The sequence below is a fragment of the Ruditapes philippinarum genome, unplaced genomic scaffold (assembly GCF_026571515.1).
Source record: "Ruditapes philippinarum isolate M1 unplaced genomic scaffold, ASM2657151v2 ctg1469_1_1_1_1, whole genome shotgun sequence".
Taxonomy (NCBI): domain Eukaryota; kingdom Metazoa; phylum Mollusca; class Bivalvia; order Venerida; family Veneridae; genus Ruditapes; species Ruditapes philippinarum.
Genome location: NW_026859600.1, coordinates 107620 through 135225, shown reverse-complemented (window position 1 = coordinate 135225; position 27606 = coordinate 107620). Strand labels below are relative to the sequence as shown.

Genomic DNA, 27606 nt, shown 5'->3' with positions numbered 1-27606 from the left:
ATATTTTTTTACTAGTCTGTAAGATATTTTTAAAGTAAATTTAGGAAATTTTTCACATGGTGTATAGACTGTTGGTCAACCTCTGAAATATGGACAATTGATTTTGCCATCCCTGGTTATATATAACAGAAATAATTCTTATATAATTTTTTTAAAAATCCAACACATAATTGTACAAAAAAATACCAATAGTTTAAAAATTGAACAAAATCATTGTATAAAATAAATCTTTCAAACAGAAACTTCATATTACACCTTTTAACCTAAACAAATTATTTTTTATTCCAAATAAAAGTCACTTTAACACACACAGAATAATTCATGACAATTAAATCTTATTGCACACAGAAATAAAACGTTTTATTTCAATGAAAAAAAAAATTAAAAATCTCCTGAATCAACGAGGTCATAGTGGTGCAAGCATCTGTATACAAGTAATTAATGTAATCAGAGAAATAAAGTAACAATTATCTAACCATTCATCATTAATTGACCTACCAATCACCACACCTATCTACATGTATTCTTGTAACGTAAAATGCAGGTTTGATTTCAAACTTGCCAGAGTTATCTCTCTTTCTAGATGTATGCCCAGTACATATGCTGGTTATATGTATTCAATCAAAATGTTGTCTGCATGTAACGGTTTTAATGCATTATAAACTATACAAACAAGTTAGATCTTTTCCCCCATTTTATAAATAACAGCAGCATTTTGTATTATTTAACTGATATTTAAATGTTTCTTATTATAACTGTTTAACTATTACACTTTGTCAAACAACAAAAATATATAAAAATGTATATATATATTAAAACAATCTGGCATTACCGTTTTTTTACGATAACTTGTGACAAATCTGTACTGGGAAGACAAAACTTTGTCGTGTATATTTTCATCATATACCTTCCAATTAAATTATTTTAGTTTACATTATGAATCAACACTTTCCTAGCTGATGTGTCATAAACTATAAGTAATTTTGCTTGGAACTGTCCAATGTTAATATCAAAAACTTATAGACTAAACTCATAAAATATAGTATATGACAGTATAGTTAATGTGAGACTGCATAAATTTACAGATTGTGTTTATACTGCTAGTAATGGTTTATCAGTATTACATTTAACACTCGGAAAATTTACCTGTTCTAAATAGCAAGTTAAATCCTTCAATGAATTAACAAAATAGCAACAGTTACAGGTAGGTTCTTGAATCCCATTTTTATCATATGTCAATTTCTTCTGTTCATAGAACCATTTTTATTATATCTTCACTATATCTAACTCGTCGCTTTAACCTTTCATTTTAACAATGCTTATTTAAATCAAGACGAAATATTTCATTATCATTTTAAAACCAATATTCCATAAAATAAATTACATGTAGAAAATATACACTCAACATTCAATGATAAAAATTAAGAATTAAGAAGTTGCAGAATAAATCATAAAATAAGCAGATATAAACAAGCAAATATGCAATAACAAGAGTAGTTAATTTATAAATAATTATAAGAATCACAACTCGGGAATATCCATGGTGGTAATGCTATTTTTTTACATAGACATAAAGACATGACATTAAAACAAGAGAGCCATGATGGCCATTTAATTGCTCACCTGCATGAGGTCTGTAACTTTTTTTGTATCTTTTATGATAATCACACTAGCATTATTCCATGACCATAGCATGGTCAATTTAAATCCATTGTCAGGTTTTTGAAAAAAACATTTACTAGGGTTCGCAAGACAAATTTCATATAAAAAAATATTTCAGCTTGATCCAAAGTAGTTTCAGAGAAGTAGATGTGCATCAGCTTCACTTTTAAAATCTATTTTACCTTTTGTCACCTAAATATGAAGTGATCTCGAAACATTTAACAATTTTGCGATACTATCACGTAAGTAATATCCTAGGAAATATTCATCAAATTTGACCAAGTAGTTTCAGAATGAGATATTGCGGATGATGGATGATAACCACACATGGCCATTGGTCATACAAGCTTACATGAGCACTCAGGTCCTTTCATAATCTACAAACCATCTTTAAATAATCAAGTTCCTTTTTCTTTTTTATAATAATGACAAAAGAAAGGCAAACAGGTTGTGAATTTGGTTCCAGCTCACTAAAAATAAATTGAGCTGTGTCACGACAAAACCAACATAATGGGTTTGCGACCAGCATGGATCCAGACCATCCTGTGCATCCGCGCAGTCTGATCAGGATCCATGCTGTTGGCTATCAGTTTCTCTACTTGTAATAGGGTTGGAAAGCGAATAGCATGGATCCTGATCAGACTGCGCAGATGCGCAGGCTGGTCTGGATCCATGCTGGTTGCAAACCCATTATGTTGGTTTTGTCGTGACACGGCTCAATTAATGAAATATTGTACCAGTTGTGATAGTTAATTAAAATGAGTTGCCAAAATTTAGTAGAAGTTCGACATTAATTGACGTTTAATTGAACAATAGTTATAACTTGTAGACAGACATAAATAATTTGTACAAGTGATTAGTGAGAAGACATTAACTTATTTACTGGCCCTATAAATCAAATAACATTTTTTTGCATGTAACACAAATGGTGTCAACTTCCTATTGAATAGTATATATACAATCATTGCGATTTATACAATTTCTTTATGATGATGCGGTGAATTACACATTCGTCAGATTCATCTACTTGGATATTCACCTAAATCTGCGTACAATAACTGTTTTATTATATAAACCACAAAACAATTCTTTATTTGGTAAAATTTCAAAGTTGTCTAATGTCTATTTTTTTATGCAAACAAGCCCTAAATAAGCAATTGCAAAGTGCAGAAACTGTTTTCAACTATTCAGCATTAAATTTTGTATCCTTTTGCAAAGCAAGTAAATTTAATAAAAATGCAAATATAGAACTTTTTTATATTTTATTTTTGTATTTTTCAAAGAAAATAAGCTGTTTGAATCATTAATATCACATTAATTCAAGGTCAATGTCACATTTTCGCAACATGGAAAAATTGTAGTAATATTATTATAGTACATTTAAATACATGTATATGGCAGTCAACACTATTGATAAACTTTCTGGGTGCTCAGGTGAGTTTATTTCATATAATATATTTGTTTAAAACTAAATTTACTGGTTAAAACTAGATACAAATTATTTTCATTTGCCAAATACTGAACAAAAGTCCATGTTAGTTTATGTAAAAGTTAAGACTCTGTCACCTAGTAAATCATACATTATAAAACACTAGCTGATAAAATACAAACATAGCCATTTATACATGATAAAAATATAACTACCGTAAGTAAAACAAAACAAATTAAAATAGCTGCCCCCTAATCCCATTTCTCCCATTTATTATAATGTAAAATAAAGATTAATTTGCAACAAATACTAAAATGAAAACAAAATCTAAAATGAAATCAACAAGTGCACATATTCAATTTCAAACCTTAAAAGTTCACTTAAATACTTAAAATATAAGATAAATTTAAAAATTAAATCAATTGCAATGAACCTTAGGGGTGTGGGTTCAAACCCCAGTAGTGTCAACATTTTCCCCTTCTTCTTTTTCATTACACAGTATGATAACACATGATCCAAAATGTATCCTACTTGTAACTTCAGATAATGTCAACACATTTACAATATAATTCTTCTGTAATCGAGAAATATATTTCAACAGTTTTGTGTACAGTTATTGTAACTTATATAGAATAATAAAGAAGATCCAATGATTTGACACCATGCCTGCAATATTCTACGCCTAATAAAACATAATTTGCCAAAGAAGAGACTTACTTATAGTGTAATGAACTTTCTATCACAGTACAATGTTCTTATTTAATAATGTCAAACAAAACACAGAGAATACTTTAATCATGTCACTATTTCACCATATACATAACAGTTAAAAGAAAACAATCTAACATGTTTGAAGTTTTCATTATGCAGTCAGTATCTGCTATCTAATACAAAAATACAAGGTTATTTGGTATGTTTTATAAAATTTCTTTGAAAAAAATAACATTGTTTAGAATCTATTACATTTATATATCTAAAATCATAATTGAACAAAGAGTTATTATTATATACTAATGTTGGCAAGAAATGATAATAATGCTTAAATTCTTCTCATCTTGGTGCTTGTAATTGTAATAGGTAAAAAGTTGCATATCTAACCAGTTTCTCAATAAATAAAGAATATGTGCAGTAAAAATCATTAGCCTCAAAGGTATGACTTATGAAATTAGTCAAAATTTAATCCTGCTTCCCCATATCTCCCCCATTAACTCTTACACCACTCATAATTACCTCTCACACCACTCCTCATCATCTACCATTCACACCACTCATAATTACCTCTCACACCACTCCTCATCATCTATCAATAGAGCATGTTCCTGGGATAAAGCTGCCAGTTCTTTCACAAATTCTTCCAGCACAATAGCACAGTATACAGCATTTCTTGTCTTTACTGACTCCACCTGTTGTGCTCGTTTTTCCTCTTGTTTACGATTTATATATCTCATTCCTTTATTTCCTGCTAGAATTTCTAGTTGGGCTCCTTTCACACTTGCAGATGACCCCATTTTCTTAGCGTTTGGGCTTCTTCGAAACAGAAGTTCTGTTAAAGTTCTGTGCCTTTTTTCTGAAAATATAATGATCCTTTAATGATCAGATTCATCCAATAGGGTTAAAGCATCACCTTCCTGTATACTGATATTGAGTAATGTTTTGTTTGTTGACTCTTTCAATCATTTGTGTCAGAGATCTAGCTAAAGTATTCTCTACAAAGGTTCAGACATGTGATATGTAAGCATATGGAGTGGTTCATTGATGAAGCATATGAACATAGTTCTGGTGAAAAAGTTCATTCATAATGCTTTTTATGGATAGAAAATCAAAATAAAGTTATGAATAAAGTTATGTTAAGAAGTTCAGCCTTAGTAATAGAATGTTGTACTCTTAAGATTAATTGGTCATCAATATAAATTTTCCTGAAATTTTAAACTATTGACCAAACATAATAATGATAAATCATCTACTGACTCTGTGAAAGAAGGTATTCCTTGGAAATATTTCATAAATTATTTTGGTTAAGTTCAAATGCATAACTTAGTTACGAATCTTTAATACTGACCAAAATTTTTTTTATAAGTTCATGATGAGTGTCTTGGAAAGTGACATCCTATAAATCAAACATGAATTAAGTCTCAAGTAAATACCATAAATAGCTATCTCTAAATGAAGGGCATTAATACTGTCAAAATACATGCTAGAAATATAGAAAATATGATACTGTACTAGAAATTGCACAGTGTTATGCTGACATAAAGGTGAGTAGGACTACCCTACTTTTTTCAAATAGTCAAAAAAAAAAAGAAGTATAAATACCTTTAGACGGAATATTTGTGACAGTAGAGGCTCTGATTTTAGAATGAACTAATTCTGGACTAGGAGTTAGTGAATGCCCTCTCTCTGGTAATAAACCCTCCCTCTGTGCTAATGTTCTCCGAGCTCGAAGTAAAAGGGCTTCAAAGTTCTGTACAGTGTAAGAGTAATGGTCAACTTTCTGCCTCACACTTGTCAATACCTGTATACATAAAAACACACACTATATATCAATGAGCATATGTTACATGTAACCAACCTGTTCCTTATATATGCATTTTATACTTGGTGTAACTTAATTGACATTAAAATTTGTTTATAAACAGATGTATCATTTTTCCTGAAATACAACTTGTCATATTACATGTATTTTCCAGCTATACATGAAAGTGGAATAAAGACTGGTCTATTCAACAATGTAAGACAGTAGAATCATTGTGTTACTGTTGTATATAAACTTACTGCAATGAAGTGGGATGATCATCACTTATATTTAAAGTTCAAAGTAATATGTTTAAGAATATAAATATAGTAAAACAGTGGGGTGGTATAAAAAATTTTTTAAAAAGGGGGCATAATTTTGTCATAATTTGACAGAGTTATGTCTCTTGACTGAAGTGGGAGTGATGGTTAGTAAGATTATTCAAAGTTTTACTTAAGGGGCATAGTGAATCAAAGATATGGAACAATTGTTTTTACTGAATTCCGAAGTACTTTCATCAAAATTCTTGACAGGTATTATGTTGTCTTGCCAAGAAGAGGGGATAATTGCAATAACAAGTATTTAAAATTTCAAACAAATACCATAAAGAGTACAATAAAACTGTGGTGTTGTACAAAAATCTCCACCATAATTCTTAATGAAGCAAGGGGCATTATTTTATCAATCCTGATGACAAAGTTGTGTCCTCTTGGAGATGGGTCACCAATAAGTTATAGTTTCAAAATAAAATTTAAAAGGGTTTGGGAAATAAATTGGGTGGTACAAAAAAACTGAAAAATGTATGGCACAGGTGCTGATGCCTGGATGTGTTGAATAGCTCTCTTTATTATCTAAATATAGTAGTCATGTTAACAATATTCAAAATATAAACATAGTATATACCTGTACAAGAGATTTTACAGTGGGTTGGAACACAAGGCTATTGTTGAGCAGGAAAGACCTAAGCAGGGGTTGTTTATAAACAGCAAGTCGAGAAATAAGTCCAGTCAACATAAGGTTTACAGGCAGAGGATTCTGCATCATACCCTCTAACTTCAACAAAATTGCCATCAAAAATGGTCCTGTAATACAGATATTTTACATAAACAAATTAGACAGAAAATATTCCAACAAGTTTAAAGTTACTTTAATGAAAGTTGCAGCCACTTTACATTTAGTAGATCTACCTACATGAATATAATAATTCATTTATCACATATCTTAAGTATGAACGGTTTACAGTAAAACCATTTTTAATTATTGCCCCTATTGTGTAATGCTTACATAAGCAAGCTTTTATACTATATGTTTGTATAACACTGATGATGTCATGTTGCAATGTTATTACACTGGTGTAATAACTTTAATTGCTTTATAACCCTCCTCTGTGCTTTAGTTTATGTGATAAAAGTAGTTTAATAATGATACAAACAACATAAACCTTGGTTGGTTTACATACTAAAGCCTTTTACACTGCAGATTATAACAGATATTCAATAAAATAAATCAAAGTTCTTACCAATATTTGGAGTGGTTGACTGTTTAACAGATGTCATTCCTACACCAAGAACGGACTGTGAAGATACCTCAAGTAAGTTTGGTGCCGAGGCAGAATCTCCAGCAAACCTTACTGATTTATCTCCCTTTGATACATCCTTCGGTTCAGGAGCAGTTTGGCTTGCATCTTTATCTGCTGCTTTTGTAACAAGGATACCACCCTTCGCCTGGGCTTTATAATGATCATCAACAATATTCAGACTATCATCATCAAGTTTTTCTATGTCTGGTTCTCCAATTTTACCCTGATGCTTTGGTTTTAAGACACTTTGATCTTGCTCTGTTGTTATATCAACAAATGAAGTCACATTATTGGATTTATTTTCTATACTTTTACCATTTTCACTTCCTATCTGAGAATCTACAATTTCGAATTCTGTTCCGTTGTTGGTTTTATTTTTGGTTGGATCATCAATGATATCATATGAAGTTTCATTTATAGACTTGAACACATCTTCGCCTTCATTTTGTGACGTTTCACAATCAAAATACACCGTACTTAGTTCATTCTCATCTCCAAAATCACTATCTAGTGTTGCTTCATGACTGATGTCCTTTCTTGGTGTAGAAGTTCGGGAAACAGAGGCAGAAACACTAGATAACAGTGTGTCCAAACACTTCACACTCTCTTCCAGAGATGCTGACTTATCTACAGGACTGCCACTCTCATCTAAGTATAGCATCAATTCTTTATCTGAACTAAAGGTATCTCTGTAACTGGCCGTACTTCGTCTCAGTGGAATCTCATTATTTACAATATCACTATTCACTATTGCACCTTCTGTTGAACTAAAATTACTGTTTTCTACTCTACTATCACAGCTGCTCGAATTTATTTGTATAGTTTTATGTTTTCCTATTTTATCATTTTTATTAACCTCAATTCTCTCCCTTTCTTCAATATCACTTGAAATGCTCCTCTTTACCTCCCTTTGTTGTAAACTAGAGTCAGACACAGAAATGTTCAACATATGTGAGACATTGCCTATATCGGCCCCTAGGCAGCTGTAAGAAGGATTTTCCCCATCATAGAGATACTGCCATGTGTGACAAGCTTGGTTACATTTTTCAAGTCGTACACGAGCCTCTTGTAGATATTCTAGGTATGTTGTCTCAAAGTGTTCCAGCTTACTGCCAAATGTACCTGCCGGAAATGCCGTGCTCAACTCATTAACTTCTGGCTCACTGATAATGTAAATTTTTTAATTTCATTACATCTTACTCAAGTACAAATGTAAAAAGAAAGATATTAACATGTTTAGAAACCGAAGAAAATTCTCAAAATGATGTGAGAGTAGGATCATTAAGAATAATAAGTTGAAAAATCTCAAACAATATACACCAACATTTAATCTGTGGTGCAAATCTAAATTAATTTTTTTTTATATTTTGTCAGCAAATGTGTTGTCTTTAGACTTTGTGAAATTAAATTGCCATAATTAGATATCTATCATATACACAAAACATCTCATGATGTCAAGAGATTTATCCTAACAATTTTGTAAAAGAAAATTCTAGAATTCATCTTCTTCATAACTAATTCAATGAACAAAAAGTTGTTTTATTCTTTTTTACTTTTACAGAAATACATTCAATACTATGACATAAGAATAATTCATCAATAGCATCCAGTCATGCATTGTGTCATGCTATGCTTTCTAAAAGCAATCTAAACTCTAAAATCAAAATAATGTATATTCCCTATAAATGCCTCTGAAGGTACAACATTTCCAAAAGGGGGCAGTAATTGATTTACGAAATAATGTTAAATCTTGTCAAAATAGAAAGACTGTAAACCACTTTTCTGTCATTTTCCACTGGATTTTATTTATCTATTTTCTTTGATTTTAATAAACTGATTCTGTTTAAGTAAGTCAGTTGTTGTTTTTTTTTCTTTGTCAAAAGAAGGTGAAATGAGCTGTGTCATGACAAAACAAACATAGTGCGTTTGCGACCAGCATGAATGCATCCGCGCAGTCTGATCAGGATCCATGTTGTTCGCTATCAGTTTCTCTACTTGTAATAGGGTTTGTAAGCGAACAGCATGGATCCTGATCAGTCTGCGCGGATATGTTGGTTTTGTCATGACACGGCTCAAATTATTTAGAGGAAGGGCATTTATAACAGAAGATATTGTTGCATATTTCTCAAAAATAATAAAAGTTATCAAGAATAAACAGGGTTTGAGGGCATTAAGGTATCCAAACTTTACCTTTCAATTTGACGTTTTTTGTTGCGATCCTTCCGAGAACGAAAAACTTTAGGTAGACGAGGACCATTAGAAATGTTAGTTGGGAGGCCAGGAAGATCACCAAGGCTACAACATATAATGCACCATAAAACCACTACTACCTGTGCTATATATACTGTATACACCACACTACAATAACTTTTTTATACACTCCAATGCTGCCTTTCTGAATAAGATTGCATACATACATGAATATTTGTCTGTTTGTCTGAGTGAAATTGTGGATATTTTCTCACTTTAATACATGTCTACAAAAAGCAAACATGCATTCCTATTTACTAAAACATGTTTTTTATGGTTTGGGTTTTTTTTTCCAACTTTTTTTATTGAAGCAGCGGATGTGAACATATGTAAGGAAGATGATTTGAGACATTCAATGGCTGAATATATTTGCATAGACAAAATTAATCATAATTTATAGCAATCATTGCAGCATAATTTTTTATAATTTTAATGAAATAATGATATTCAAATGGAGAAATATGCCATAATGAACAAACTGCAACATGCATGATATACAAAATGTCCTTATTTCAAAATGATGCAGCCCCTCAATACCATGTATGCTATCTTTATCATAAAGTTTACATTGAAACAAATATTATATGACTTTCTCCGAGATCACAATGTGAAGTGCTATAATCTCATATTCGTTGACCCTTCTATATAAATGGTTCATACAAAAATTATTGTTATCTAATAAACTTGAAGTACATGATATAGCCACATCAGTCATGTATCTATCACTTGATTTATATATGTAAAGTTTCAGCCAAAACTAAGATAGCAATGTAATAATCAATGAGTCAACTTTCACTATCAGTTATTTGTATTATCTAATGCTATACTATCTATTTGTTATTTTTGTGTGTTAGTGCTACTGTCTCAGTATACTAAACTGTTTTCATAATTGTAATCTTGCCAGGATAATAATATGTTGCTTATAAAATTTCCAAAGTGGAATGTCATTAAAGAAAGTTTAGACAGGGGAGACAACTGGTGTTTCTTTCTTTCGTTATCACTATGGGAATTATGCAGTCAACAAAAAAAAAATCTCAGGTCAGACTGATCTCACTATATACTGATGCCATTGGCAAGTTAATATTGTCACCAGATATCAAAGAGTATCAAACTTTTCCTCAGAATTTTAAGAGAATGTCTTCTAAAATATTTTCAAGAATTTATTACAATATTATTTCTTGGCAAGTCACAACTGTTTACATGCTGCTAGTCATTCTGTGCATGAAGTAAAAAAAATCCCAGTGCTTTAAACCAAACTCATCTACATAACCATATCATTGCACACTTAGTGATAAATGTTCTAGATGATAATTTAATTATAATCTTCTTTTATATATTTTGCTTGATAATTTCATTATTTATTTCATTTAAAGTAAAACAGAAATTAACAAGCAAAGATTATATCAGATTTTTATTGTATGAAAGACAGAGCTAGCTTAACAGTCAAATGTTTCTCTTTCTTTTTTTTTTTACAAAAATATGCAATGATAAAGTTGAAACTATAGAAGCAAAATGTTCATCAATTCTCCGAGTTTTTTTTTAATATATTGTGTTCTCTGCATAAAATTTAAAAAAAATATAAAAAAATGACATTTTTTACTGAGAATATACAACTGACTTTCTGTTTCATGTATAATTTTCATACAGCAAATGTAATTCAAATTAACTCACTAAATAGAAAATTAAAACGATACTTTGAGCAACTATTCTGTGTGAACATTTAGCTTCTATGAAATATAATTACACTCCAAAACAGCTAATAGTGTACATGTTTATAACATACCCTGCGCTAACTTTTGGTTTTAATCTAAACAAAAACATTCAAAATAATTATAAGATGCTTGTACTATATATCAGTAGCAAATAAAAATTATCAAAGTTTAATCTTTACACACAACAAACAAAGCAAATATTTTATGTCTTTATGTCAGTGCCAGGATACATTCAACAAAACTGACTTTAACGGAGTTCTAATTCATTATGTTTTATCATCAGAACTGAATCAGAATCAAACCAAGTCCCTGAATTTAGAAAAACTTTTAAACATGTTTGTAAGACAATGTTTGGTTGGAAATTTCCATATTTGATGTCACATTTGTGAGGGTAGGTGTGATGTACACACATTTCATGAATTTTTAAACACAACTTAACAATACCAGACATGTGAGGTTACATTACAACTACTTAAGAAATACAAACATCACAACAAAAATAAACAATTAGATATATTCTGACACTGATGTTAATCCAAATAAAATCATATCAATCTGTTGAGGACATGATTTTATGGATAATTATATCCGACATTATAACAATTAAATATATGAGAAAAACAGCCTCTATTCTACACAGACTATATCAAATGCACAAAATCAAGTAGATTATGTAGAAAATACTTTATCACTTACTTGTGTTTTGGGCTGTCTATCTCAGGTAAACAACATGTTGGTCTCAGGGACAGGAACTTTTCGGCACTCTTACAGTAAATGTCATGATCTCTTACAGATCTCCTCTGACTGATCATTACATGTGTACATGGTATCAAATATCTGTAATATATTGATCATCACATGTGTACATGGTATCAAATATCTGTAATATATTGATCATTACATGTGTACATGGTATCAAATATCTGTAATATAAATACATGTATAACAAGAGCCATGTCAACATGGCCATCCCCCGCCGAATGTGTTTGCTCATTGGAAGAATGTATATGTAGTAGAGCGGAATAATTCCATTTTAAGAGGTCTTTTGGTAATGAAAACTGATGGCTATAGTGATTACAGATTTGAAACCTATGTGAATACTGATGGCTGAAAATAACAAAGGGCAATTACTGAAAAATAATGCACGGTAGGTTATCATTCTTGTGTGCTGCATCCCTCCTCAGTAAAATCTATCCACCTATGAAGTTTCAAGTTGATACCTCAAATACTTTTTGAGAAAAAAATTGAATTGAAAAATTAAGTATGAAAAAGAACAAAGGGCAATAACTCAAAAATTATAAAAGGTAGAGTTATCATTCTTGTGCAGTGCACACCTCCTGAGTGAGATCTATGCACCTATGAAGTTTCATTTTGATATCTCAAAGGCTTTTCGAGTTATGCTCTGGACAAAAATTAATTTTGAAAAATAACAAAGGGCAATAACTCAAAAGTAATGCAGGGTAGAGTTATCATTCTTAAGCACTGCACTCCTCCTCAATGAGATCCATCCACCTTTGAAGTTTCAAGTTGATACCTCAAATACTTTTTGAGATAAGCTCTGGACAAATAGCATGAAAAAAAAAAGGGCAATAACTCAAAAATTGTATAGGGAAGAGTTATCATTCTTGCGCACAACATTCCTCATCAATAAGATCTATCCACCTATGACATTTCATGTTGATATCTCAAACACTTTTGAGTTATGCTCCACTCAGGTGAAAAATTAGGTATGAAAATAACAAAGGGCAATAACTCAAAAATTATGAAAGGTAGAGTTATCATTCTTGTGCACTGCACACCTCCTGAGTGAGATCTATGCACCTATGAAGTTTCATGTTAATATCTCATAGGCTTTTGGAGTTATGCTCTGGACAAAAATCAATTTTGAAAAATAACAAAGGGCAATAACTCAAAAATCATGCAAGGTAGAGTTATCATTCTTGTGCACTGCACTCCTCCTCAATGAGGTCTATCCACCTATGAAGTTTCAAGTTGATAACTCAAATACTTTTAGAGATATGCTCCGGACAAAAATGTCGGACGGACGGACGGAAGTCGGACGGACAGAGACTATTTCTATATCCTCCGCCGAAATTTTTCGGCGGGGGATAATAACAAAACTGACCCCAGATAGGCCATGTGTGATCCCAGGGACATATCTGACAAGTTTTTCATTTTCATCTGAGACAACAGATGTGCCAAGAAAACAACTGATTTTCAGATTTTGCCAAGGGTCAAGGGGAATACTTTAATCTACAGACTGAAAATACAACCAATTTTAACAGCATTTGAACAGATGAAATGCATGGCTAATCTTTTAATAATGGTAACACTGACTGACATAACTCTTGTAGAGAACAACTAGGTTATAAGCCAAATCTTTAAAGCTATAATTAGTATTGTTTGAGACCAGAAAATTTTAATGTTATGTCTAAAAGCTTAGTACATCTAAAGTTTAATTTAAAAAAAATAATCTTTTTCTGATGTAGTAACCTATTTATATATTAAACCATAATTATTTTTAGAACTTTTATAGAGAACCACATAAAGATCATCCATGTAGAAAGATGTTGCAAATCCAAAGTAGAATGACTGACAGTCGACAATTAGTAAAAGCTGGTAGCAATAGCTTTCTTAAGCTTGATTATGATGAAAGCTTGAAACTTATTCAAACTACTCTCAAGCCCATTTCCTGGAACTAACCAGTACTATTGTCACATAGGAGATATCACCACAGCCTCAGTATGTCTTGGACTCAAAATACCTGAGCACAATGTGTCAATGTAATAATCAAAGGTAGAAAACATGCTGGTGTTACCTGAAGACAAGATCAAACATAGCATCTTCACAGTTGAGATCTATCAAGGTGAAGAACAGGGACAATGATACAAGGCACAGCTGAAATTAAACATAACAATCACTGTATAAATAAGTATGACATGTTGTTAAGTCCTTTTAAATATTAAAGTTGGTTATGATTTTTTTAAATTACAGTCACAGTGACAAAAAGATGTTGTTAAGCACTGAAGAATACTTAAGAGTTGCTGTATATCACTGTAGCATACCTTATAGCTACTGCTGTTAATCACTGTAGCATACCTTAGAGCTGCTGTTAATCACTGTAGCATACCTTAGGGCTGCTGTTAATCACTGTAGCATACCTTTGAGCTGCTGTTAATCACTGTAGCATACCTTACAGCTGCTGTTTATCACTGTAGAATACCTTACAGCTGTTGTTCTTCACTGTAGAATACCTTAGAGCTGCTGTTTATCACTGTAGAATACCTTAGAGCTGCTGTTTATCACTGTAGAATACATTAGAGCTGCTGTTAATCACTGTAGCATACCTTAGAGCTGCTGTTAATCAATGTAGACTACCTTAGAGTTGATCTTAAAAACTGTTGAATGCCTTAGAGTTGCTGTTTATCACTGTAGAATACCTTAAATCACCATTGCCTATCTTGGAGCTGCTGTTAATCACTGTTACCTACCTTTGAGCTGCCATTTATCACTGCAGTTCCTGTTAATATCTGAAACTACCTTAGAGCTGACAGCTATTACCTTGCAGCTGTTGATTATTCTACTCTAGTTATAAATGAATCTAAGATAACTATTACCTTTGAGCTGTTGATTATTCTACTCTAGTTATAAATGAATCTAAGATAGCTATTGCCTTTGAGCTGTTGATTATTCTACTCTAGTTATAAATGAATCTAAGATAACAATTACCTTTGAGCTGTTGATTATTCTACTCTAGTTATAAATGAATCTAAGATAACAATTATCTTTGAGCTGTTGATTATTCTACTCTCGTTATAAATGAATCTAAGATAACAATTACCTTTGAGCTGTTGATTATTCTACTCTAGTTATAAATGAATCTAAGATAACAATTACCTTTGAGCTGTTGATTATTCTACTCTAGTTATAAATGAATCCAAGGTAACTATTACCTTTGAGCTGTTGATTTTTCTACACTAGTTATAAACAAATCTAAGATAACTATTATTACCTTGGAGCTGCTGTTAATTCTAGTGATGAGGGAATCTAAGATAACTATTTCATCATTCTTTTCTGTAAAGATGAACATTAGGAATGCCTTTACAAGACATGGCTCAGAAATCTTTCGTAAAAATAGGTCTAGATAGGCTGTTGCTGTGATAACTTCCTCACGAGAATTCTGAATGAAAAAATAAAAACATGGTCATAGTTTACGAACAATTAACATATTCCAAATATGACTGAAACTTAATTTAACATTATATCCAATTAAAAAACTTAATCATATGAAATATAAACATAATACATAAATTGTTTAATACCAAATTTATACCAAATTTACTTAACACAATTACAAAAAGTTTATTATATATACATATCTGCAATTTACCATGCAATGTGTGACAGTTCAAAGAATAAAAATTCAGTGCAAGACAGAAAATTATCTTTGTTCCAACATTAATATAAAATTTATTGTACTATTCAATAATGTATTTTTCTCATCATTCTACTATAAGAGATAAAATAATAAGACAGTTCTATATACAAGAAGCAACTATCACAACAATGTAAATCAACTTTACAAACTGGAAATAAGTTTTTCTGTCTTGTTCAACTTAATTTACAACAGTCAGATATATAAATGCACTAAAGGAATAAAAACAAATATAAGATCACAATAAAATAATTGAAAATGAACAGAATATATCCACAAGTCATTAAAAGCATGCCAGATATGAAATAATAAAACAAATAAGTAAAATAATAAAACAAATAAGTAACAACACAAAAACATTTCCTCATCACAATAGCAAAGCTCTTTAACAATGCATTGCAAATTAATAAAACATAAATAAAATACTAGGGATGACATTAAAATAGTCAATACTAGCTGGAATAATGCAGACCAGTCCTGTCATCAGAATATAGTCAGGGTGGTCATTATACAGTATGGTAATACTGTAACATTTAATATCATTGTGAAATGAAAGGAAAGAAACAACTGCATATACAGTCTTATCAACAAATTTACTTGGAAAATGATTTGAACTTGGTACTTTAGTATATAACATCATGATAAAGGAAATTTTTTTCACAAAGCAAAAGCTTACATTCTGCCTGAAGCAAGGACTGGAGAATAAGCTCTAGTCACCATACTTTCAATACAACAGTATTTGATACTACACACTAGGACAGTGTACACAGGTATCCTTAACCATGGGGCATTTGTTGGCCTATTTCTAGCCCTACGGAGATTGTACAATCCTTTTGCAATATAGAAGAATGGCTAAATCATAAAAATGTTTATGTAAATAGCTTTTTAAAATTTGAACAATGCTGCTGATAGATTGACAACAAAGTTTTTTGCATGCAGGATTTACAAAGTGTCAATTTGACTTTTTCTCTTCTGACCTTCTATTGAAATAACAATTTTGTTTGGTAAGTGTTCAAGATTTTCATGAAGAAGTGTCATTTTGTGCATGAAAGCACCTATATCCATACTCTTATTCAGTCAAAGCACAATCAATTTTGTTTATACTTATTGACCAAATTTTTTACTGTAGGTCACTCACATTTAGCATTTTGATGTTCAAGCAATAGAAAAAGTCACTCCAAATTGATAACTACATGTAGATAAAGACCTAATTAATGACAAGTTAAATATCAACAAGTACCACTTTGACAATTTCTATTGAAGTATGACATAAAAAAGGAGACTTGAGAAATAAATGTACCCTTGATATTAATTATAACTGATTCAAGTTCCATCCAAATAATACAATTTCGTTTTATAATACTGGAAAAAGAATGGCATTAAATTTACAAAAACAGTATCAGTATGTAATACTATGTAAAACATAATTTGGTAGTTTGGTTTGTTATCAGGCAAAAAAAATCAACTAAAGATACGACAAAGGTGGGTGTTTTAAACTGCCGCCATTTACACAATGATGATCATACGAACATATCACGAACATATCACATGTACAATCACAACATCAAGATTAAGCTCTAGAGTGCGATCATCTAGGAGCTCTGTGGTAAAATACAGTCATCATACAACAGAATAGAACAGAAGCAAACAGAAGACAAGGGGAGATAAACATAAATATACTGACCGAAAACATTGGTGAATCAAGAAGAGGGGTAGGAAGCCCCGTAATGTCCTACACCATAATAATAAAACCACATATCTTATAAATGAAGTTATATATTGTGCAAGCACAAGAAAAAAACAATAAAATTGAAAAGATGGAAATTTCACCAATAAAAGCAATATATATTTATGTAAAGATTACATAAAATCACATAAGAAAGATTATTACTTGTAGCATAAAAATTCATGTCAGGAAAAAAACACTTCTAACAACATCCCACTTTTTTTACATTTTCCTTGTTGTCATTTTTTACATTTTCCTTGTTATAATGATTATAAAAACTTTATTATATTTATAGGAGGGCATTTTTTTTCCTAATTCTTATTATTGAATATTTTCAGAATTCTTAGTCAAAAAGTACACCATGAATGACCTTATGAAAATTTTACTTTTTATATTTTCCTAAGGTGGTCAAACTTATAAAGCACTAAGAATGTGTCCATATGACACGATGCCCTCACATTGCTATGTTTTGTCAGTCTATGAAGACACTACATCAACTTAGCTAGATTGTGAATGGACATACTGTTACATACAATATGTCTATATCCATGGACACCATTTTCTAGTTTAGGTATTTCATTTGCAAAACATCACACTACCTACAACACTATTTAGGTACCTGCATCACAGATATTTTACAATTTAATTTATATATTGGACATAATCATTTGATATTGACCTGTCTTACTTATTTCTATTTTTATTATTGATCTTAGAGCAGAACATTTAAATTAAAACTTTCCCCATACATATAGATATGCCTGAGCAACACATACAATATTATTAACTTTATAGAAAATAATGCAGTAACTTTCAAATACAAACGTGTATAAAATCAAAATACAAATATCACAGCTGTAACAGAAATAGATTTTTACTTTAACTCAAAACAAGAGCCATAACCCTGCAACAAAAATCAGATAAAGGAGAAAAATCAAGCCCACCAAAAATTGATTATTACTGTGTTGTAAAAATTCCATGTATTTTCAAGATCTTTACTCTTTTACCTTTCTCAAAATATACAATAACCAAAGATTTTGAGAATAACTTTATATCTCCCTAACAGTGCACCAGTCCAATAACCCCTCCCATCCCTTGGAGATAACTCACATTTTCAAACTTCTGGTAAAGGCTCCATGCTAAGGAGAAAATTCAGATAGAAAATGAACACTAAATACTCCTACATTGTGAATTGGACAGTATAAACCCACCTCCCCCGCCTCACGTCATTCTGCTGTCAAATAAAACTACCGAAATGACCTGAATGGACTTTAAATTTGGCTTCATTTTCATCATCCTTCCCAAATGGGGGAGGGTTTATAAATGACAGGTGCATTAGGTAAATTTATATTTTATATAAAGTAAAACCCAAAACATAACTTGACCATCAAATAATAGAAATGCAACTAAATTTCCCACAATTGCAAATAATCTTCAAGGTTTAAGCAGACAGGATGAAGCACCTTACCTTCCAAAGATAGCTAGACCTGTAGGTATGATATTTTTCTCGTAGTGGAGAAAATGTCATACCATTCTAATACATATAAAATATGTGATTATTTATAATGAATGTGTTGCAAGTATTGTTTCTAAAACTGTTTTCAATATACATAGTACAATCCCCTCAAATCAAGACATCAGTATGTCTTTATGGTTTAAAAATCATTATATCTAGACTATAATTATAATAAAGGAAAGTGCCCATTTTACAATGTTATTTTCATATTTACCTGTATTGTTTAACAAGATGGGGTTCCGGAAGACATTAAAGATTCAGATAGTGAAAAATGTCCTTTAATATACATTACAGTAACAAAGGGATAGGAAATTATAATGATATTAATCTGAGGTGATTTATTTTTTGTTTACAAACACACAAATACAGTTAATACAAAAGCACACTTGTATTCTTAGTCTACCACATTAAACATGTAGCAATCTTAATAAGATTATGGTGATCATAACAGAACATATGAAATTTTATGCTTAATACATTATCCATTGGTATATTAGATCAATACTTAACAAAATACATGTATAATACTCTAGTTTGATACCCCAATAAAATAACTTTCAACAAATAATCATTCATATACATTTGTAATAGACTCATGTTTTATGTTTTTCTTAATCTTGATAGAAGAGTTACTTTTACTTGCCTCAAAAACATACAATGACCAATATTTTGCGAGCTGAGGCTGACTGGACGAACAAGTGATGGTAACATAAGTTGCAACTATAGATTATATAGGCACACATAAACATTATGCACTCACTCAAAATAATCAATGATTCAATGTTATTATTACCCCTTGCTATTTTTGTAACGTTAATTTCCCATATGCCAATGGGACTTATTCTTACTGTTTATTCAAGTGTACCATGTGATTAAAAATATAATAAAATAAATAACACATAGGTTTGTTAAGTAAAAACAGCAAAAATATTATCCTTCATAAAATACTATTACCCTCTGCCAACGACATGGGTAACAGCATTTTTCTCCTCGGTTACTCCTAAGGACGATATTTTTACAGTTCCTTCTTGGGATGATTTATAGACTGTTACTCACAAACTTATGTTTTATTTATATAATATCATATTACGCAAAACCCAGGGCTGGACAATAAAGTTTGGACTTGAAAAACGTTTTTGTATTCTAGTTTTGAGCTATTTATATGATGTAACAAAGTGTAAATGATCTTTTTAGCAGATAAGTGCAGCTTGAGATATATGTGAGATTAAGGTTGAGGAGATTTACAAATTTCTGATAACTGTAATAAATCTAATCAAACTATAGTGCTATCTCTATATAGCGGTGGGGGGGGGGATAGAAATGACAAGTTTGGTTTGAGAAGAAATCACACTTGAGACAAAGGCTATCAGATGTGCATAAGATTGAAGAATTGAGATATATGTTAAATGGGTTGAAATTTGAAAATTATACCTCTTTTGTTATATTCTTTACCAAAATATAATGTACATGTTATTAATTTAGTCAGTGACATGTAGGAAAAGGAAAATATCCTTTAGTAGTATGAAGACTATCAAGACGGCACTTGACAATATCTTATGATGTTTTATTCATTTAATCAATGGCAGAAACTAAAATATGGCGCACAGACAACAGTAATACTTAGTATGAACATATCACCTCTAATAAGGGATGGCAACAAGTGACCATTCAGTAGAGTACCTAATTGAACGTCTGTATATTGATAACATAATTTGATAATTGTGTACTTGGTTAGAAAATAAAGTACATCTAACATTCTTTTTTTCAATTGTAGAAATAAAATCTCAGAGTTTCTGAGATATAATTTCACTTTAGAAACTTTTAACTTTTAAACTTGTTAATCAAAATATCATGCAAGATTGCGAAAAATTTATTGGAAATTGACAATGGTTAACTTAACATCTAAATGAGGCAATCAACAGTTTGACAGGTGTATGTTAAAATAAATAATTTTGCTTATATCATTTTCGACCACTTATTACATCTAATGAACAAAGTTTAAAAGTGACTCTCCGAAAGTTTTCCCTAGGCACTTATAACAATCTCTTAACGGCTATCTACTTTCAAAAATATAAATTTTCAGTAAAATTATAACATGTATCACTTCATATTTCATCTTATCAAAAATAACAAACAGAATTAAAAAAAAATTAACAAAGTTGAACAAGGCCAATGCAAAGAGAAGCAATCTAAAACATGGTAACACTACAGAGTTGTCTATCTTGAACAAATCTACAAGCAATCTGTCTTATACAAATCTGTATGCTGCAAACTGAATACTATGTCAAATAACAATGTTTATAATGATCATTTTACATTATAACAATTTTCATAATCATTATATTAAACATAAAAAACAATCAAAACTGGCAAACAATAACAAATTATATGATGAAATGAACAAAAAACTAGAATTGTGTCCAAAGGACACGGATGCCCCCACTGTGCAGATGTGCTCGTAAACAAGAGCATGCATATCTGTATGTAAGAATTTATGTGGAACTTTTTATTAAAATCTGCCATCCGGTTTAAGAGTTGTGTTGACAAAATTCCTATATGGTATATATAGTGAAAAAATCAACTAAGGGCCATAATTCTATTAAATTTGGTCGAAGCAAAAATTCCTTCCTTTACTACCATCTACACATTAAGGTTGTTCATCCCTGGAAGTTTAAGCAAAATCTGCCATCCGGTTTAAGAGGAGTTGCGTTCACAAAATTTCTACATAGTATATATTGAAAAAATCAACAAAGGGCCATAATTCTGTTAAATTTTGTCGCAGCGAAAATTCCTTCCTTTACTACCATCTACACATTAAGGTTGTTCATCCCTGAAAGTTTAAGCAAAATCTGCCATCTGGTTTAAGAGGGGTTGCGTTCACAAGATTTTGGGACGTACGGACGGACGAACTGACTGACTGACAGACGGACAAGTGCAACGCTATATGCTCCCACTTTGTGGGGGCATAAAAACACTCCACCTGATGAACGTAGAGTTTATATATCATGTTAGCTGCAAATGTTTCAGTTAAGAGCCTATATCAGTGCCATAACATGTTGTTTTTTTTTCAACTAATTATATGTTCAATGTTTATATTTATTCCAAAGAATGAGAAAATCCTTTACATAATTACAAGATTTTTTCAGCCAAAACTTCTTTTTATTAAATCATAAATTCTTAATCTTTATTGTTTTAAAATATAGGACATGCATTTATCACATACAGTAAACCATGGCCAGGAGATGACGTGATGCCATTTGCGTTATATATAAACATAGTGTAACTCCCTAATTTAGGATTACATTATAGGCATGTTTATGAAAAATGACCCTTTGAACTGTAAACTGTTCTTTTTTTTTTTTGATGTATGATAAAAAGAATATATTTGTGCAGGTTCTATATTATAAATTTATTGAATTTGTTGAATATAAACAATATTGTGCTTGCCCGAGGCTCACATAATATGATTTCAATTAATTAGTTCAATAAATTCAGTATCAAATCTACACTTATTTAATATCCTCTATGTGTCTTATAAATGATCTCTTCCTATTCAGTGTACAGCAGTGATTCACATAAGACAGGGTAACAGACAGATAGATCGCAATACAAACCTGATGAAGAGCCGGTCCTAGCACCGGAACAAGGAATCCATTATATATATATTTGATGAGCTGGTCTCGTACAAGCGGGTGGGCAATCTACAAGCAAAACATTTTTGTCAAGTGAATTTATCATGCACCATTATATACTCAGAAAAATAGTAAAGGAGAAACATTCTGATTCTACAAGAAACATTGTCATCTACAATGCACTGGTTTTTTATTATACAGATTTTGTGATTATATGGGAAATGTGATAAGAACTACCATATCATAATTATGATTCTGTTCAATTCATGCAAATTATTGCAAAAATATTTGATTGACACCAATCAATGGGGCAGTCATTATGTAACAACAACAGACATTTAATATTTCCTTTGTATTGTTCATATTAGAAATAATTCAGTATCAAACCTAATGATACAAAATGTACTATCAAAATAGTAACAAATGCCATCTAACCTAATTGAAAAAGTTGTTGATAAACTATCTCATAAATGTGAAAGCTTGTTACTTGTAATATTGTATTTCATAATCTATACCAATTTTAATCCAATTACTTCATGAACATTTTAACAGCATTATTGCTTTTTTCATATAGAACTCAAGACACATTACTTTTTATATGTCATTTTCTCACACAATATTTTTCCATTAATCTAAAAGTGTAAGTCTAAAAGTGTGTTTTCATTCAGGCATTTTCTTTTTCATAAAAATAATATCATCTTTAATGTGACCTATCCTATTATCTATTAAATCAAAATTAGAATTTTAAAGAATTTATTTATGTTTTCCTTTGGTTAGAGTACAATAACATTTGTAGGATCTGTAGGAGTATTAACTTTCAGCTACATTGACATGACAGGTATTTTATCCGGACAATAATCAATGCATCTTAACCACAGCAGTAAAGCCTGCAGCCATATCATACCTCTTACTTATTCTGAAAAGATTATCTTGATAAAATCACACTTTCTCATTATTCCTTTACCCTGTGATCCATCATTTATTGTCTTAATCAGGTTTAAACACACTAACAATTCTTCAAATGGAAATCTTCATGCAGCGGCAGATATGTCATACATGTAGTTTAATGTTTGCTATTTATTCTGAAAAGACTATATTGATAAACCTATGTCCCTTATTAAGTCTTAATTAATGTACAATTAAATAAACTAGAGTTGGTTATTGTTGCTTGAAATGCACCACAATATAATCATGACATTGTGGTTTTATAAGAAAACAGTATCAATGATGTGTTCAGCTAAATAATTAACCTAATTCATATGAATTTCAAATATTAAAGAAGCTTACTCTCTACAATAAATGTTTGAAGAGCTTTAAATTTTTTATGAACAATTTTACACCTACAGATATATAAAGTTGATGTAGATATCAGACTGAATTATTGTGACTAAAGAAAACAAAATAAACCCAGTTTTAAAGTGTACAAACATTTTAAATACACTACTTACAGATTATCATAGGTAGATTTTGTTTGTTTAAGAGGATTACTTGTAAATATCATTCATTCTGAATGAAAAGATATCTATCAAATAAATGCTTCAATAGTGTTTTTATAGGTTCTATATATTTAAACTCAGAGCTCACATGTAGCCAGTGAGAAACTAAGAGCAGCTAGAAGTAAAGCACTCCTGGGTGATGTTAAAGAATTTTCATTTAAAACAAATCATCATTATAAGACAGTAGTTAGCAGTAAATTCTGCAGTAACTAGCCAGAAACTAGCCAGTGGTTTTAATGGTGAGCATTATCAAACCTTTCATATGCTAGCCAAAATATGGACAGGTCTATGACACTAGTACAGATCAAGGTCAGTCTCCATCATCACGACAAAACTTTGCGATCAGCCAAATCATTTAAACAATACAAACTGAAATTCATTAATTTAACAAAAATAATGAATTTAATTGATGGTTCTGAATTAAAAGCAGGGAGAATATGTAATTATTATACACACATTCAGTAAGGAACTTGTTACAACTTACAGGTGTACCAGAAAATGAAGTTTTATCTAAATCAATGGACAAGTATATATATCCAGGTTGAATGAAAGTGAAATTTACCTGAGCTACAGCATTACAAAATTCTAGGGAGTTCAGAAACATGGCCATTTCAGGAATATTATGAACATCTTCATCTGTAATTTGACACCAGTCTTCTGATGGTATAATTATTTTACGAGGCAAATCGGAATATAAGCCACTTAGCCCTGTGGCCAGCACCTGTAATAATATCATAATATATTCATGAAAAATTACAGATTATTCATAAACTTAAAATAAAACAGCTCTTACTAATACACTGAAAATTGTTTTTTTTAACTTAGTTATTGACTACTTAAAGATGGATTTGAATTTCAACCTGTGAAATTATTACATAACCCAAGTCTAAACATTATACTAATAAACACAAAGAAAAAGAATACTTGTATAACTTCCTGTATTTGTAAAAAAAAATTTTTATATATAATATTGAAAGTTAAGAATTTTATCTTACTTACAGGACAGAAATCGGAGTTCTCTGCAATGTACTCTCCAATATAAGGATGTTTGGAGGATAACGTCATAATCAGTAAGAGAGCATCTCTAGCCTGTTGGCCAACTTTTCCCTCTCTATGTAGGTATGGGATGAGCAGTGAGAAAATAAGAAACTTTGTCGGGCCATGATCTGCATTCATGTTGAACACACTCTCCAATATAACGGTCTCCTTGGATATGCTCACACACAGCTGGTGTAAAACAAGCACTAAACTAGATTCTATGTTACCAGTACTGTCATCTGAACAGTAGGCCAGAAGGTTTAACAGTGGTCTTATCACAGGTTTATGAATTAAAAGAAGTTGGTGGACTGGCTTATCAAGTGTTCAAACATTCGAAGTTGTTCCTGTACAAGTTTCCGACCATCATCATGGTATCCATGACACCATCCGCAGAACTTTTTCTAATATCTCATGTTCTAACAGGTAATGCAGGATAGCACCTGGCATACCTTGACCATCTTCTCCATCTTCCTGGGCAAGTAAGGTGATCATTTTGCTCAAAGTTATGACTAACTGTATTAATCTCATCATCTGTTGACTTTGTACCTTTCTCTACATCTCTATTTATTATACTGTAAGCCTGCTCCCAGTGATTTTGGAACACCTCCAGGCAAGTGGCTGGATCCGTGTCACGTCGGCTACGACGTTCCATCGGACTTTCACTGTTTATACTGCTAGCATCCGATGAGTTCTTAGACTCAGACCTCTTTTTAAACCAGCTCATTCTGAATGTTTTACTGACATGACAATACTCACAAACATATTGTCATGTTTTATCAGCCAGTCACTGAAATAAATAGGAGCAATGTAAGTTGTTTACACTAACTGGCAAATCATGACTTGTTTACTAGCTGTTAAAAACTCTTTACAAATTTATTGATAACAGACTGCATTGATAATTTACTCACAATTACATGTTTAACATTTTATGTTGCAACAGTTAAAGTCATGTTCTATTGCATTTTTTTTTCACCCAATTGGAACGGGTCCTGTACCTACCAAATTGGGAATTTTTGAGTTGTTAAAAGGGCCAAATTGGGAATTTTCAAAGCGTGAAATGAGGCAAATTGGGAATTTTATGTCAGGTCTTTAATAACAGCAAGAAATGTGAATTATCCTGCTTTCTTAAAAAACATCCAAGTTAAGAAATTAAATACTAAAAAGGTTTGTCATAAATTGATCAATAAATCATAAAACAATAAAGAAGGAAAGTATTTAATCTTTCTGTGGAGTGTAAGCCCAGAATACGGAAGGGTGCATTTAGCCTATTCGTTGTTTGATTAATATGATAATTCTTTAATTGGGAATCCTTTTCTTTTATTAAATAATATGACAAGTTTTACCTTAGTTCATTAAAATAAATACATCTTTGGTAGAGTTATGTACACAGGTAAAATTGCCTTTGAACATATCAATACAATAGATACCATGAATTAATTATTTATTCATTATAAATATACTTTTTCATATTTATATAAATCTATTAATAATAATTTTTCATGTATTTTTTTAATGTTTATAACATATAACATTATTTCATTGCAAAACCGATGACATGTTTCAAGATAAAGACACTAGCTAGAAATGATGCAAAAACTAGAAATGTGTCCCGGATGCCCCCAACACGCCACTGTTTCTGTCAATCTTATGACTCTAGGTCAAATATTTTTTGGACTACATGTGCCACAAGTTGAAAATAAAAATCAACAAAGGGCCATAATTCTGTTAAATTTGGTCGCAGCAAAAATTCCTTCCTTTACTACCATCTACACATTAAGGTTGTTCATCCCTGGAAGTTTAAGCAAAATCTACCATCCGGTTTAAGAGGAGTTGCGTTCACAAGATTTTGGGACGTACGGATGGACACTCGGACGGACAAGTGCAACGCTTAATGCTCCCACTCTGTGGGGGCATAAAAATAACTAGAATGTCAAATTTCCCCGTGACAATTGTAACTGCCTGATAGTGAAATGCTGGAGACTTTCGCACTTCAACAATTGTCATAATAATCATCTGATCATGGTTCACTTAATAACAACTTAATCTATTCAACCGACTTAATTTTAATAGCAGAACCTTTATTGGGATGAGAATATGTTTGAAATTTGGGATTAAACAAACAAAAAAATGATAAAAAGGCGTTTTTATGATCTGGTGAGATAATGTGTGGCAGATATTTTCATTATTTTCACAGCGTTGCATCTTATGAAAAAAGTTTGATCTCAAAAAACTGTGTTCCTTGTAAACTTACAATTAGCAAATCAGGGTCATATGAGTTCGAATGTTTGATTCATCACGAATATTTACAAATACAGGTAAAATTAAAATCTTGACAACTTGCTAAGTTCAAGGTCGAAAAGTCTGCGTCGGATAGATGCTTGAAAAATTCTTTTTACCGAAAGGACATTTGAAAGACGAACAATTTTTTCTCGTTCTTTTCTCTTTTTGTTTTCATTCAATTCCATACCCATATTCTATTCTTTTATATTTAACTATTCTTTTTAATTCTCTATTTTACTATTCTTTTCTCTCTTCTCTTCTATTTTCATCAATTATATTTTCTCTATTCTATTCTTTATTCCATTCTATTCTATACAGTCTAATAGTATTTTCAGTGGA

The 27606-nt window shown here is 31.0% G+C and overlaps 1 protein-coding gene across 1 annotated transcript; it reads right to left on the bottom strand.

Moving 5' to 3' along the window:
* Nucleotides 1–4025: 4025 nt before the first annotated feature.
* LOC132757212 (FHF complex subunit HOOK-interacting protein 1B-like) lies at nucleotides 4026–27391 on the bottom strand. The gene is given in 17 exon segments (XM_060748424.1): nucleotides 4026–4658; nucleotides 5405–5603; nucleotides 6507–6685; nucleotides 7123–8345; nucleotides 9373–9477; nucleotides 11216–11239; nucleotides 11841–11981; nucleotides 13963–14042; nucleotides 15157–15324; nucleotides 18774–18839; nucleotides 22436–22522; nucleotides 24512–24670; nucleotides 24949–25292; nucleotides 25295–25385; nucleotides 25387–25479; nucleotides 25481–25774; nucleotides 27239–27391. Coding segments are annotated over 16 exon segments (3483 nt in total). The 5' UTR covers nucleotides 25712–25774; nucleotides 27239–27391; the 3' UTR covers nucleotides 4026–4365.
* Nucleotides 27392–27606: the final 215 nt, after the last annotated feature.